General features: G+C 42.9%; 1 protein-coding gene across 3 annotated transcripts in view; it reads left to right on the forward strand.

The window, feature by feature from the left end:
• LOC106606050 (PH and SEC7 domain-containing protein 1) overlaps nucleotides 1-15,896 on the forward strand; it is a 62,716-nt gene that overhangs the window by 42,547 nt on the left and 4,273 nt on the right. For 2 of the 3 annotated variants that reach the window (XM_014202127.3, XM_014202142.3), the window contains 6 exons: nucleotides 10,829-10,872; nucleotides 14,023-14,201; nucleotides 14,375-14,445; nucleotides 14,542-14,699; nucleotides 15,210-15,354; nucleotides 15,688-15,831. In XM_014202127.3, coding sequence (XP_014057602.2) covers nucleotides 10,829-10,872; nucleotides 14,023-14,201; nucleotides 14,375-14,445; nucleotides 14,542-14,699; nucleotides 15,210-15,354; nucleotides 15,688-15,831 — 741 coding nt within the window. Of the gene's footprint in view, nucleotides 1-9,015; nucleotides 10,599-10,828; nucleotides 10,873-14,022; nucleotides 14,202-14,374; nucleotides 14,446-14,541; nucleotides 14,700-15,209; nucleotides 15,355-15,687; nucleotides 15,832-15,896 lie in introns of those variants that run through there. The other variant, XM_082975392.1, reaches the window with a different exon arrangement.

The raw sequence follows: 15,896 nt of genomic DNA on the forward strand, positions 1-15,896 counted from the left end.
GAACCATATGCATACAATCACATGCGTACAGTGGGACCCTTGTTTTAGCTGCATGACCTCTATTTGACCACATGATCTCTTGATATCCATGAATCGGTTCCCGGGTTTTCCAGATAGTGTATTGTTGACATCAGAGTAAGTTGCACCACTGATCAGATGATATTGAGAGGGGCATGTCCTAAAGGCTGTCAGAGAGACATAACATTTCTCACCCTCAGCAGTGGAGGCTGCTGAGGGGAGGACGGTACATAATAATGGCCGGAACAGAGCAAATGGAAACCACGTGTTTGATACCATTCCACTGATTCCGCTCCAGCCATTACCACGAGACCGTCCTCCCCAATTAAGGTGTCACCAACCTCCTGTGCCGCAGATAGTGTGTGTCCTTTTACAGGCATGATCCACCATGATGTATTTCCTTCCTGTTGTAGTGGAAGGGGTTTCTGACTCTAGGGGGTTTCTGGTCTGTTGACCACCTCTGAGCTGTTGTGTGAACAGAGCCATATTGTGTAGATCAGAGAGAGAGAGAGAGAGAGAGAGAGAGCCAACATGTTCTACCTCCCACTCTCTCTCCTTCCTCTTACCTTTCCACTCTCTGCCTCGCTCCTGTGAACAGCATCACCTCCTACTCCCTTGTTTTCATCTCTCCCTCCCTCCATGTCTCTGTGTTTATTACAGTCTCTCTCTCTCTCTCATTCTGTTACGTATCATGTCACCCCATGGCAGATCATTTTCCATCTGCCTGCTTGTATTCTTTGCTCGTCCTCCATTTTATTTATCAGGTTTGACCCTCGTTCTCTCTCTCTCTCTCTCTCTCTCTCTCTCTCGCTCTCTATCGCTCCTCTGCTCTCTCTATCGCTCCTCTGCTCTCTATCGCTCCTCTGCTCTCTATCGCTCCTCTGCTCTCTATCGCTCCTCTGCTCTCCGTCTATGGTGTTCCTATCTCTGTTCCACCTACCTCTGTGGGAGCTGAGCCCAGCTGCCTGCAGCCCACAGAGGTGGCCAAGCTGTGTTCCTCCTCAGGCGCTCTCAGTTAACTATTCATATCACAGCTGAGTGCTCCATTAAATATTATGGAACGCTCCATAATCGCTTCTGTGTCACGATCTTTCACATCAGACCGACCAATTTGCTATATCCATCTCTTCGTCATCTCTTCATCCATCCATGTTTTTCATCATCCATCTGGCCCTCTGTAATGGTTTGTGCTGGTCTGTAAGGGGTTTTCAAGCAGCACAGAGAGATTGTCCAAGTCAACAGGTGTGTCTATTGGTGCAGAGAGGAGGCTGCTACAGAACAGTAGTCAGTGGGGCAGTGCTCATATGGTAAATTACTGGCGACGGGTGAGAGGGAGGACAGGCCTTTAAGTAAATGGGAATTTGGCTGTCACATGGTACCCCCTGCTGTGTTGAGCGTTTTGTCATGGTATTATCATACAAGGCGTTACAAATCACTCTGTCTTCCTTGCTCGCTGCTTCCACCCTATTCTCTCTTTCTATGTTTCTCTCTCTTTCTTTCTCTCCATATTCTTCTCCATATCCTCTATTTTTCATAACTTAGTTGTCAGTATTTTGTGTAAAGTATGAGTAATGTTGCTGTGTCTCTTGGGTGGTAATTATGCAGGGTATTTTAATGCAGACAGTGTGGTGTACATTTCCCCAGGAAATGATCTGAGCGTCAGGGGCGTAGTTCTCTGTTGCTGCGCTGCACAGCACAACTCGTTAAAGTGGAGAGGTTCACTTTGCTTCAGTTTTATTCCAAAAAGCTGTATATCAATTTTCAGAAATGTTGGTAAATTATTATCATTTAAAGAACTTTTGAAAGAGATTGGTGTGTTTTTTCACTATCTAATCATGGCCTGGGGCTGTTCAGTGACACATGCATTTTTTTTAAATGTATCACTTGATGGTTACTTTTCAGAGAGACAAATAATCATGTTTTTTTGCAAAACGCTATATATCCGCCTCGCTCTGAGAAATAAGTAGTACTGCTAGATTTTACACAGTCAAATGTCACAAATAACTGACAAATAACTGTTAAATAAATAAAAAACTGTACAAATGATACATTTGTGACATCGGTATAATTTAAAAATAATAATATTCAATACAGAATTGAGATCTGTTTGTAAAACAGTTACATTTGACATTTTATTCATTTAGCAGATTCTCTTATCCAGAGTGACTTACAGTTAGTGCATTGCTCTTTACAAATCAGAGAACAGTAATATTTTACACACACATAAGGGTACCCATAAGCAACCATTTCTAGTGAAAAAAACATGGGAAATATTGTCGTAGAAGGTACATTAACAGTGAGTGGATTGACATTTCACTTTGTAAATGTAGATCATAGTCGGTCTATCAATTTAATCTAATAATATGACCTGTGTCCCCTGACCCAATACTGGGAAATGGACCAGGAACATCCACTTCAATGGGATAGATTAGATTGGATTGATTTAGATTTCCCTAAAAGACATGTGCCCAATCCCTAATCAACCCCTTCCCCTACCTCATATGCACTTATGTAGATCTGAAAAGATTGGATAGGTATAGTATAAGCGGTATGGAAATAACTCCACCTTACCCTCTAAGCTAGCTGTCCAATCCTATCCAATCCTTTCAGATCTATACAAGTGCATAGGGGTGAGGAAATGGGGGGTAAATTTGTGGCACAGCAAAAATTAAATTATTTTTTTTTTTATCCCCTTTTCTCCCCAATTTCGGGATTCTGATCTTGTCTCGTCTCGTCTCTGCAACTCCCAAACGGGCTCGGGAGAGGCGAAGGTCGAGTCATGCGTCCTCCGAAACATGACCCGCCAAACTGCTATTCTTAAAACCTGCCCGCTTAACCCGGAAGCCAGCTGCACCAATGTGTCGGAGGAAACACTGTTCAACTGACGACCGAAGTCAGCCTGCAGGCACCTGGACCGTCACAAGGAGTCGTTATAGCGCGATGAGCCAAGCAACCCCCCTCCCCGGCCAAACTCTCCCCTAACCAGGACAACGCTGGGCCAATTGTGCGCCGCCCTATGGGACTCCCGACCGGTAAAGACGCTGCAACACTGCGATGCGGTGCCTTAGACCACTGCGCCACTCGGAAGGCCTGTGGCACAGCAATTTGACTTGACAAAAAAACGTTTTAAGGTAAGATGTAAAGCCCAGTCAACAGATGAACTCCTTTGTGGTTTATCCCCTGTCATTCTCTGTTAAGACAGCTGCTCCCTTTCATTTTGGGCTGGATGAAATAGGACCTCTGTATGCATCTCAACCCCCCTACCATCCCACAGGACCAACCCACAAACACACACACACACACACACACAGAGACACACACACGCACAGAGAGAGACAGACACACACACGCAGAGACACACACACGCAGAGACACACACACACAGACACACACACAGAGAGAGAGACACACACACACACACACACACACACAGAGAGAGACACACACACAGAGAGAGAGACACACACACACACACACACACACACACACACACACACACACACACACACACACACACACACACACACGAGAGAGAGAGAGACACACACACACACACAGAGAGAGAGAGACACACACACACAGAGAGAGACACACAGAGAGACACACACACACACACACACACACACACACAAACAGAGACAGATTGCAGTGTGCGTTTTAAGAAATGGTGAACTGCTGCTCCTCTCCTCCCTGTGGAGAGGTGCCATGTGACAGTGTAGGGAGATATGCCTGAAAGGAGGTCAGGTTTAAGTAAAGCTGCAGAACTCAGGGAAGCACTGAAGCTTATAAGGCATCTGGGATCTAGAACTATCTGACAAACGGACAGCGCGCGAGAGAGGGAGGAAGAGATGGGGACTGACTGAGTGACTGACTGAGTGACTGACTGAGTGACTGACTGACTGAGTGACTGACTGAGTGACTGACTGACGTGAGTGACTGACTGAGTGGAAGTAATAGGGACAGACAGAGTGAGAGAGAGGAGGCCACTTGATGATTATGAGTATCATAAAATGATACATCTTATTTATGTTAGTCAAACTAAACCGCCTCCTTTTGAGTATGAACATGTTGTTTGTCTTCTACTCTGCATAGTACAAACGCTAGTACGGTACCACCACCCTGGAATTATTTTTAGCCATTACCAGATTGAGGGAGGCTCAGACGGAGGATTATTTTCCTCAGTGACCTGGAAATGTTAGATCTCAATTTGGAGTTTGACTCTTTTGGTGTATACAGTTGAAGTCGGAAGTTTACATACACTTAGGTTGGAGTCATTAAAACTCGTTTTTCAACCACTCAACAAATTTCTTGTTAATTTGGCAAGTCGGTTAGGACATCTACTTTATGCATGACACAAGTAATTTTTCCAACAATTGTTTACAGACAGATTATTTCACTTATAATTCACTGTATCACAATTCCAGTGGGTCAGAAGTTTACAAACACTAAGTTGACTGTGCCTTTAATAAACAGCATGGAAAATTCCAGAAAATGATGTCATGGCTTTAGAAGCTTCTGATAGGCTAATTGACATCATTTGAGTCAATTGGAGGTGTACCTGTGGATGTATTTCAAGGCCTACCTTCAAACTCAGTGCCTCTTTGCTTGACATCATGGGAAAATCAAAAGAAATCAGCCAAGACCTCAGAAAAATAATTGTAGACCTCCACAAGTCTGGTACAACCTTGGGAGCAATTTCCAAACGCCTGAAGGTACCAAGTTCATCTGTACAAACAATAGTACCCAAGTATAAACACCATTGGACCACGCAGCCGTCATACCGCTCAGGAAGGAGACGCGTTCTGTCTCCTAGAGATTAACGTACTTTGGTGCGAAAAGTGCAAATCAATCCCAGAACAACAGCAAAGGACCTCGTGAAGATGCTGGAGGAAACATGTAAAAAGTATCTATATCCACAGTAAATGAGTCCTATATCGACATAACCTGAAAGGCCGCTCAGCAAGGAAGAAGCCACTGATTCCAAAACCGCCATTAAAAAAGCCAGACTACGGTTTGCAACTGCACATGGGGACAAAGATCGTACTGTCCTCTGGTCTGACGAAACAAAAATCGATCTGTTTGGCCATAATGACCATCGTTATATTTGGAGGAAAAAGGGGGAGACTTGCAAGCCGAAGAACAGCATCCCAACCGTGAAGCACGGGGGTGGCAGCATCATGTTGTGGGGGTGGGTACTTTGCTGCAGGAGGGACTGGTGCACTTCACAAAATAGATGGCATCATGAGGAAAGAAAATGATGTGGATATATTGAAGCAACATCTTAAGACAAGCTTGGTCGCAAATGGGTCTTCCAAATGGACAATTGACCCCAAGCATACTTCCAAAGTTGTGGCAAAATGGCTTAAGGGCAACAAAGTCAAGGTATTGGAGTGGCCAATCCTGACCTCAATCCTATAGAAATTTTGTGGGCAGAACTGAAGAAGCGTCTGCGAGCAAGGAGGCCTACAAACCTGACTCAGTTACACCAGCTCTGTCAGGAGGAATGGGCCAAAATTCACCCAACTTATTGTGGGAAGCTTGTGGAAGGCTACCCAAAACGTTTGCCCCAAGTTAAACAATTAATAGGCAATTCTACCAAATACTAATTGAGTGTATGTAAACTTCTGACCCACTGGGAATGTGATGAAAGAAATAAAAGCTGAAAGAAATAATTTTCTCTACTATTATTCTGACATTTCACATTCTTAAAATAAAGTGGTGATCCTAACTGACCTAAGACAGGGAATTTTTACAAGGATTAAATGTCAGGAATTGTGAAACTGAGTTTAAATTTGGCTAAGGTGTATGTAAACGTCTGACTTCAACTGTGTATAGATTTGTTTAGCAATGGTATTACATTATGTTCTATACATTGCTCATCCCATAGGTGATCATTTTCTGTCCTTTTTGTACAGCCTAACATCTCAGGCCACAACTTAGTAGAATTATTTGTAATGCAGTTTATGAATTACACTATTATAAAGGCATCATTGTGTCATACTTCTACCTACAGTCAGTGGTGGAAAAGTAACAAACGTTCGTACTTGAGTAAAAGTGAAGATACTTTAATAGAAAATGACTCAAGTAAAAGTGAAGTCACCCAGTTAAATACTACTTGAGTAAAAGTCGAAGTATTTGGTTTTAAATATACTTAAGTATCAAAAGTAAATGTAATTGCAAAAATATACTTAAGTATCAAAAGTAAAAGTATAAATATTTTCAAATTGCTTATTTTAAGCAAACCAGACAGCACAAATGTTTTATTTTTATTTTTTATTTACAGATAGCCCACTACAACACTCAGACATAATTTACAAATGAAGAATTTGTGTTTAATGAGTCTGTCAGATCAGAGGCAGTAGGGATGACCAGGGATGTTCTCTTGATAAGTGCATGAATTTGGCCATTTTCCTGTCCTGCTAAGCATTCAAACTGTAACAAGTATTTTTGGGTGTCAGGGAAAATGTATGGAGTAAAAAGTATATTATTTTCTTTACGAATGTAGTGAAGTAAAAGTTGTCAAAAATATAAATAGTAAAAACTAGAGGTGGGACCAATTCATTGTTTTACAAGTCACAAGTTAGTCTCAAGTCTTAGCACTCAAGTCCCAAGTCAAGTCCCAAATCAAGACAGGCAAGTCCGAGTCAAGTCTCAAGTCAAGACCGACAGGTATCAAGTCAAGTCTCAAGTCCTAAACTTTGAGTTTCGAGTCCTAAACAAGTCATAATGTGCTCTTCACCAAATGTAATACCATTTCATACTTTTAACAAGAGTAATAGTTAGTATATTACATTTATGCAAATCATGAATGCTTTTAAAAATATCTATATATTACTTTCCAAATAAATGTTATATTTCCATGGAAATACATGGGTAGCCATGAGAAAGACACCCCCCCCCCCAATAGTGATCGACTACCGAGGATCGCTATGGGGCGCAATCAGGCGATGTAGGCTTGTACACAATCGCCCAACCTTAACACACACACACTATATTAGCCACGACTTACCGTTCTTTGTGCAGCTTCAAATGTTGAACAAAGTTGGAAATTGATGCGCCTCCGTCTGTAATTTTCTTCCCACATGATTTGCAAGTTGCAATCCGTTTTTTGTTGATATAGTATCGTCTTTATATCCGAAAATAATAATTTTGGGTATCATCTTTCCAAGGGCTCCATCTGAATTCACCCGCCGACATTCCTCTGCACTGCCACGCACAACTTTTTCTCAGCTGGCACAATTTGATTGGCTGCTGTCCGATTCAAACTGTAATCCGTTAAATGAAGAGTTGATGCGCTGCACACTTTTTTTAATAGCATCATTTTTAATATTTGGGCTTGGGGAGGGTATCAAGTCAAGTCGAGTCATAAGGCTCAAGTCCAAGTCAAGTCACAAGTCATTGGTGTTAAAGTCAAAGTTGAGTTGCAAGTCATCATATTTGTGACTCGAGTCTGACTCGTGTCCAAGTCATGTGACTCGAGTCCATATCTCTGGTAAAAACATACTTGTAGTACTTTAAAGTATTTTTACTTAAGTACTTTACACCACTGCCTACATTGCCAAGTGAAAGTCTACACACCCGTTGCACTGTCTTCAAATTTGATCTAAAAAGGGATTACATTGGATCATGCTGTGGAAATGTTTTACAGCGGTAGGGACTGGAGGACTAGTCAGGATCGAGGAAAAGATGAACGGAGAAAAGTACAGAGAGATCCTTGATGAAAACCTGCTCCAGAGAGCTCAGGACCCTTAGCACACAGCCAATACAATGCAGGAGTGGCTTCGGGACAAGTCTCTGAATTTCATTGAGTGGCCCAACCAGAGGCCGGACTTGAACCCGATCAAACATCTCTGGAGAGACCTGAAAATAGCTGTGAGGCGACGCTCCCCATCCAACCTGACAGAGCTTGAGAGGATCTGCAGAGACGAATGGGAGAAACAAGCCAAATACAGGTGTGCCAAGCTTATAGTGTCATAACCAGGAAGACTCGAGGCTGTAATTGCTGCCAAAGATGCTTCAACAAAGTACTGAGTAAAGGGTCTGAATACTTATGTAAATGTGATATTTAAGTATTTTTTTATATACATTTTCTAAGATTTCTAAAAGCCTGTTTTTGCTTTGTCATTATGGGGTATTGTGTGTCAATTTGAGGAAAATAACAATTGAATCCATGTTAGAATAAGGCTGTAACGTAATAAAATGTGGAAAAGGTCAAGGGGGTCTAAATACTTTTCGAATGCACTGTTTCCATTGATTTTGTCAAAATTGCTCAAGCTCATTAACTTTGGTTAGGAAATCCTTAATGAACAGCAATAATCAAACCTTGTCTCTGATTTTCAAGCAGACTGGACCGTTCAGGATCACTCAACAACCCCTCTTGGAAGCCATTTTGGTGTGTCTTTGGCATTAAAATGTGTGTAGTACCCATAACATGATGCTTCCACTACAATACTTGAAAATACAGAGGATTAATAACATTCGAATCACTCCACATTACTGGCCTGTATGACAAAGTGAAAAGATGGAAGCCTGTGGAAGAAAATTAACTTAGAATCATATATTCTGTTTGCAGTCAAGACAACACGGCAAATAAATACATAAAAAAACTTCAGGTTTGTGTCAAATCCAATACAACACGGAGTGAAACTCTGTATTTTCAAGTATTGTGGTGGCAGCATCATATTATGTGTATGCTTGTCACCGTCAGGGAATGTGGAGTAGTTTGTGTAAATCGGCAGTAAAAATTATTCCGTTTTTGTAAGGGGTCTGTAGACTTTCACTAGGCACTGTAGACTGAGCATTCCTTTCTATTACACTGTTAGACTGGTGGAAATGGAGTGTGAGAAAGTCTGCATTTTAAGAAAATGGTGATATGTAGGCAAATGATTGACACTTCAAGGGGGGAGGGATCTGAACAGGAACATGGACTGGGATTTGTTGCTCAGCTGGAGAGAAATGCGCATAGAGAGAGAGAGAGAGAGAGAGAGACTGGGGGGGTGAGCAAGAAAAGAGAGGGGGGAGAGAGAGAGAGAGTGAGTGAGAAAACAGAGGGAGGAGAGAGGGAGCTCTCGGTCCTAATCATCAGCTTTCTTTTGTCACTGCGATTCTGTCTGCTTTTTCATCTGCAGCACACAGGAAAAATAGAACAACGTTGAAAAGAGTGAGATAAACGAAGGAAAAAGGAGTGCGAAGCGCAGAAGATATTTTCTGTCCCGGCTCGCATATAGAGGGATTTTCTGAGGGAAATAAGAGACTGACTCATACGGAGGCAAAATAAGTGGATGTGTGGAAACCATTTACAAGTTTGAAGACAAACCTGTGAAGAGGAGAGGATCCAGGAACGGAGAGGAGAAAGAGAGCAGGAGAGAGAGGAGACCTGTTCAGTCCCTCATCCTCATGCCACCAAACTGTCATTATTAGACAGCAACAGGATAGTCCTAGCTCCACCAGCCTGTCCACCTGCCTCTCTCCCACATCTGTATTCTGCAACCTTGGACACAACATCTGTATTGTCAAGTCCTGGATACATGTTGTTGGGTCCCAGAGGACGTATCAAGGCATCAGTTTGAGGGTTCTCCTCGACAGCTGTGCCTGTGAGTGAGTGGGTGGAATTGTCTCCCTCCGCCTGCACTCCGCTGTGTTGGGAGTGAGTGTGTGTGTGTGTGTGTGTGTGTGCGCACTGACTGATGTGTATGTGAATTCAATTGCTTGTCTCTGGTTGTTACAATCGTCTTAGTCATCCTTCAGCCTCTAACTGGGTTGTTGTTCACCTGTGAGTGTGTGTAAGTGCGTGTGTGTGTGTGTGTGTGTGTGTGTGTGACTCTCTTGGGTCTCATTGGAACTGTATGTATGGTGGAACTGTATGTATGCACCAGCTCTTGCGTAACATGTTGTCAACTGCATGACATCCTTCCAGAAAGACTTCCACCTTCATGGACTTGACACGGAATGGTGCTAAAGGATTTGCAGTTGCACACCACTGTTTCGCCATACATGCATAATGAATGCATAAGGATCCATTATGCAGGAACTGGAGTCCCCTCGGAGGGCTTGAAGCCCATGTTAACCTCCTCAGTAGTTTCCTCAAAAGAACAGTGAAGCGCTGTTAGTAAGACATACAGTGACAGTGACTGTCTGTCTGAAGAGTGACCTCTCTATTTACAGCCACTTCTTTGTGTCGTACTCTCTCTCTCTCCTCTCTCTCTCCTATCTTCAACTGAATCCTGTACGTTTTGGTGTTACGCTTTGAAAGAGGCCATATCCAGAATCCGTAGAACCTTCGACCAATCTCGCTTTATCCCTCCCTCCACAAACTCTTACCCTCTGGACCCTGCTCTCATTGGTCCATCATCATGATTGGTGTAAACAGCATCCATTCAGATGGGCGAAATCGCTCCCGCTCTCTTTGCTCTGTGCGTGTTCGGCGGGACTTCAGGGTGATGGATCCCTTCCGCTACCCCCGCGCCCCTCGCTCTCGTTCCCTCAAACCCTTGTCCTTCCCTGACCTGCTGGGAAGGTCCCAGGATGGACAGAACCACCCACAGGCCCGCAAGAAGAAGGCACAGCTTGGAAAATGCAGGGTAAATTGATGTGGTTTAATTTGGTCGAAGCAGCAGACTTGTGTTGCGATCAGTGTGACTAATAAGATCAATGTGAACTGGTTTATTCAGGAGCTCTATTGATTGTTGTCAGACATGATACCAGGATGACCAAAAGTCCCACCACACTCATTACACATTCAGCGAGCACATGCACGCACACACGTTTTCATATGTGTGACGTCTGTTTTGTCTGGTCTTTTTTTTTCTAGGCCTTGTACAACTCTATCAGAAACGAGAAGCTCCAGTGGACCATGTAAGTGTACTTTGCAAAAAAATATATATTTTTGTTCCAACTAATTATTATTAAGTAACAGTTCCCTTCAGCCTGTTACCTGAAGGGAAAAACAGAAAGTGGGGCCCAAAAATTCAGTCAACTTAAAATGTATGTTTGTTCAAATTGTCTCATATGTTCATTGAACTAGAAATTATTATTTGGGCATTTTACATAAAAAAGTCTGTGGAAGTAGTATGTCATTCAACATGCCCTCACCTGGGATTTGAACTCACAACCTCTTGGTTCATGGCATTCTGATCTTCCTGCTACAACACCACGTCTGTGTCAATGACTGATTTCACCCGTATTGCTACACTTTGCACTTCAAAGTAAATCTCAGCTTTGTTAAAAGTACACTGGAGAAGAAAAAGTATTTTATTTATTATAGTGATTAAGGAGTAACATTTAACCAGAGTAAAATGCCCCACCAACATTAAACAACCATACAGAAAAACCAAAAATTGCTGAAATAAATAATTCAAATAAATGATAAGAGAATAGTCAGATTAACTGACATTTAACACAGACAAGGTGGCGTAGCAGGAAAATCAGAATGCCATGAACCAAGAGGTTGTGAGTTCAAATCCCAGGTGAGGACATGTTGAATAATAATTACTGTATAAAAGAACATGCACAAAAATGATCATGTGTGTCAAATATGTAGGTTGAAAACATTGTATGTTAAAAGCACTGTGTGTGCAACATGTTCCACAGCCTTTTTTTAGGTAAGATGCCCAAATAATCATTTGTAGTTAAATGAACATATGTGACAAGTTGAGAGAACACATCATTTTAAGTTAACAGAATTTTTGGGCCAAGTATGTTTTTGTTTTGTTCAGGTAACACTTGAACTGAAAGTTGACTAAAATTTTTTTAAAAAAGACTGTAGCAAGTTACTTAATAATAAGTAGTTGAAACAACTAGATTTTAATAAAAAAAAATGTACAGTGTACGAATCATGTTTATGTTGGGAATATGTTTGACTTTATTTGCTTGCACTTGCCTTATTTAATCAAAACTGCTGTTCAGGTTTCCTGAATAATGATTCATCTTAGGTTTGGATACATTTTCATAAAGTTACAAAATCAGCATATCAGAATATGGAATTAGCTATAAATCTACTTGTAATCAGTCTACAAGCAATATCCCTCTTACAGAATCAACTACCAACTGTGCCCCTGTAGCATTTGCCAGACTGTGTGTGTGTGTGCCAATGGTTGCTATTCTGGACCTAGTGATGCCCTGAGACCCTAATTTAAGACTTAAGCTCTCCAGACTTCGTTGCCATGGATACAGGTCCCGACTTGCCTCTCTCTGTAATTACAGGTTGACGTCTCACTCCAATTCTTAAGCAGGCACGCGCGCACGTCCGCACGCTTTTGGGGGTTCAGTCAGCCTCTGAAAGAGAGCAGTGGGAAAATCATCTTCTCTCACGTTCCTTTTCACTCTGCACTGCTACTTTAATCTTTCCCGGTCCCAACATACCAAGGCTCGCCATGTGCCTAGCTCTCTATTCTCTCATCTATCCTAGTTTTTCTGCCTGTAGCCTCCTCTCTCTCTCTCGCGCGCGCTTTTGCCTCACTCTGGCTTTTGCCTTTCTCCACCACTTGCTCTTGTGGATTCAGAGAGGTCAGCAGTTACTTAGCAACAGATCAGAGCTTTTGTGTATGGTATGTGCTGAGTGCTGACTGGCCGATTTTTACTCTTCAGAATGACTCTAGCAGTGGCAACACAAGTGGTTCGTCGCTTAGTTTATGCGTTGTCTTTTTAAAGATAAATTGATAACATACTGTAACGCTTTACGTTGTACCTGCAGGTATAATGCTATAACTTGTTATAGGCATTCATAAGCCTGTTTATGCCTTACAGTAAGGCTTATTGTGTTATCTCTATACATTCATATTTCTACTGACTCATAATGACTGGTATTTAGTCAGAAACATTATGAGATGATTCTAAGACATTATTAGAGTGTCATGCGTGCTTATGACAAGTCTTGCAATGTAGTATATTTGAGTCATAATGCATTCCACCAGCCAGCTTCAAGTGTTCCCTATGGCTTTGAAGAGATATTGTAAGAGATGTGATAAACGAAAGATTGATTGAGAGAGATGGAGAGTTCTTTTAAGAGACAGATCCTGGGGAGGGTCACACCAGAAGTACGGGCTGTGTGTGTGTGTGTGTGTGTGTGTGTGTGTGCGCGCGTGTGTGCGTGCGGGTGTGTGGGTGTCCACAGGTATGTTACTCCTGTGACAGTGGATGATTGAATCTTACAGATTGTGTGTGTGTGCCTCTATTTATATATCTGAGTGTGTCTAGCAGAGAGACAGAGGAGGTGGACAGTACAGTGCGACACAGCAGCACACCCCCTCTGACAAACAGCAATTTAAAGCTCATACATTAATGAATGTTTATGCGAGCAGCTGCAAGGCTTCACTGGTGTACCGATCTGTATTCAGTCAGGGTCTTCAGTGGGTGAGAGACACCATCATCCCCAAATGTCAGTACCGTCGGATTCTCTCTTATAGCATCACGGAACACTCGGACTCCTCAGTTCACGGGAAAATGGCATCTTTAAAAGCGCCACAGTCAGTCAAAGAGATACCAGGACCTGTTATCTAACAGCCAGTGAGTCTCTCACCACTCATGCCGATGTGGATCGTTGCTCTTACAGCAAAAACATTTCTATGTAAGAGATGAATTATAGATATCTGAATGATAATTGACTGGATGAAAGTCATTATGTTCATGCTTGTCAAAGTGAGTTCTATCAGTTGTCAGTGTCAGGGCTTATGGCTGAGTTTCAGTTTGTTAGCATTGAAGGAGAACTTGGCGAACATTTCTCTGATTGGCCAGTAAGATGCACGTAAGCTGCTCAGCTGGAGCATTATGGGATGTTACCTCTCAGCGTGGGTGACACAGCCAGTGACCTTGAAATCCAGAGGCTCTCACATGAGTGGCATACTGAGTGCATTAAGACTTATGGCCCTTTCCCCTCCACGCTATGAGGACTGATCATTCAAACGCCCTCTGAACTGGAGGAGGTGGTTGAAAAGAGTTCGAGACCAGCGGGTTTTGTTGATGATGAGGGGAATTCCAACTTCTATTTGAATTGTATCCTCTCCATAGCGACGAGGAGGAGTTGCGCAAGTCCTTCTCCGAGTTGGCCGATTTGCGCACTGACTCCACCTCCCACACCATGAAGCGAATCGGCAGTGGTCTAGGCGTGGCCCAGAATCCTGACGCCCTGATCTATAAGAACGGCTTCCTGGTACGGAAGGTCCACGCAGACTCTGACGGCAAGAAAAGTAGGTTCCCTCTACCCTCACCTGTCACCTGTCAACCATATCTGCTTCATCTCACGGTTGACAAATCCAACCATGTCTGTCTCAACATTGCTGTACAATCACTAAGTTCGATTCAAAATCACATTTGGGATATTGAGTGGATATTTATTTTCTTCCTATGGTCTGTTTCTCAGCGCCTCGAGGTAAGAGAGGATGGAAGACGTTTTATGTCATGCTGAAGGGACTGGTCCTCTACCTGCAGAAGGTACACCAAACCACACCCCTTTCGGCATCCTAACAGTATATCCCACTCCGTGATTGGACGTGTGTGATAACATTCTGCTCTCTGATTGGTCTGTAGGGAGAGTACCGTCCAGAAAAGCAGCTAACTGAAGAGGATCTGAAGAACGCTGTGTCCATCCACCACTCTCTGGCCATGAGGGCAGCAGACTACAGCAAGAGGCCCAACGTCTTCTACCTGCGCACTGCAGACTGGAGAGTGTTCCTCTTCCAAGCACCGTGAGTCTCCTCATCCTCATCTCTACCCTCCTCCACTGATTTCTTATCTCCACCAAGTCCACCTCTGATTCCATACAATTAAGAATGTATTTATCTGACCCAATTTTGTGCTCTATATTGGTACATGGCTATTCCTGCCTTCTACAAGGCTGTACTGTACTAAGGCTGTACTACGTTCCCCCAAAACAGTAGTGATTGAGTACAGAGTGGGCAGTGCCCCTGTCATAGAACCCCAGGCTCAGATAGATTATCATTATGTTTTTGTGTCCCTGGAGGACACAGTTGTCTGGTATGTCCTAGATACACACTTTCTTTCAGGGTTGGGATCAATTCTATTTCAATTCAGGAAGTGGAATTAAAAAATCCTAATTGAAAATAACTGTTCAATTGATATCTGACCCCAAACCTGTCTACCTGCCTGTTTCTATTCGATCTTTTTTTGTTTACTAGGGCTGAGAATTGTGCACTTAGTCAGTATCCAGATTTCAACTCTCTTGTCCTCCATCTCAGTAATGCAGAGCAGATGCAGTCGTGGATCACCCGTATCAACGCGGTGTCAGCCATGTTCTCAGCGCCACCCTTCCCTGCAGCCATCGGCTCTCAGAAGAAATTCAGCCGCCCGCTGCTGCCAGGCTCCAACACCAAGCTGTCTCAGGTACACAGAGGCCTCCACTCACACCATGACCCTCTTTCTCTCTCTCTCTGCTTCCACATCCTAGCTCCCAGTCCAAACCTATTACCGCCATCCAGTATCTGTTCTGTAGTTAGATCAACCCCCACATTTTTTTAAACTTGTGTACTTAAGGCAATCATTAAATGCACACTCCTGTATACCTCTTTTTGTGTTAAAAACAGAGAAGAACTGCTATTTACAACCATAAAATTACTAAAATGCGTAAGTAAGCATCCATGCTGAGCAGAATTCTGTATAAGTTAACCTGACTTTGGTGTAGCCTTATGTTAATGATCCTCCTTTGTCATGTGACAGGAAGAGCAGGTGAAATCCCATGAGACACGTTTCCGGGCCATCTCCTCTGAGCTGAATGAGTTAACCGCTGTAATTCCAGACAAAAAGGCCAAAGTTCGTGATCTGGAGGAGCACAAGCAACGTGAGGAGTACCTGGAGTTTGAGGTGAGTGATTATTGTTGTTGTCTGGTTTAATATGGTTATAGGGATTGATAGTTGCAGCCAGAGCC

Source organism: Salmo salar, chromosome 01 (genome assembly GCF_965601325.2).
Source record: "Salmo salar chromosome 01, fSalSal1, whole genome shotgun sequence".
Taxonomy (NCBI): Eukaryota; Metazoa; Chordata; class Actinopteri; order Salmoniformes; family Salmonidae; genus Salmo; species Salmo salar.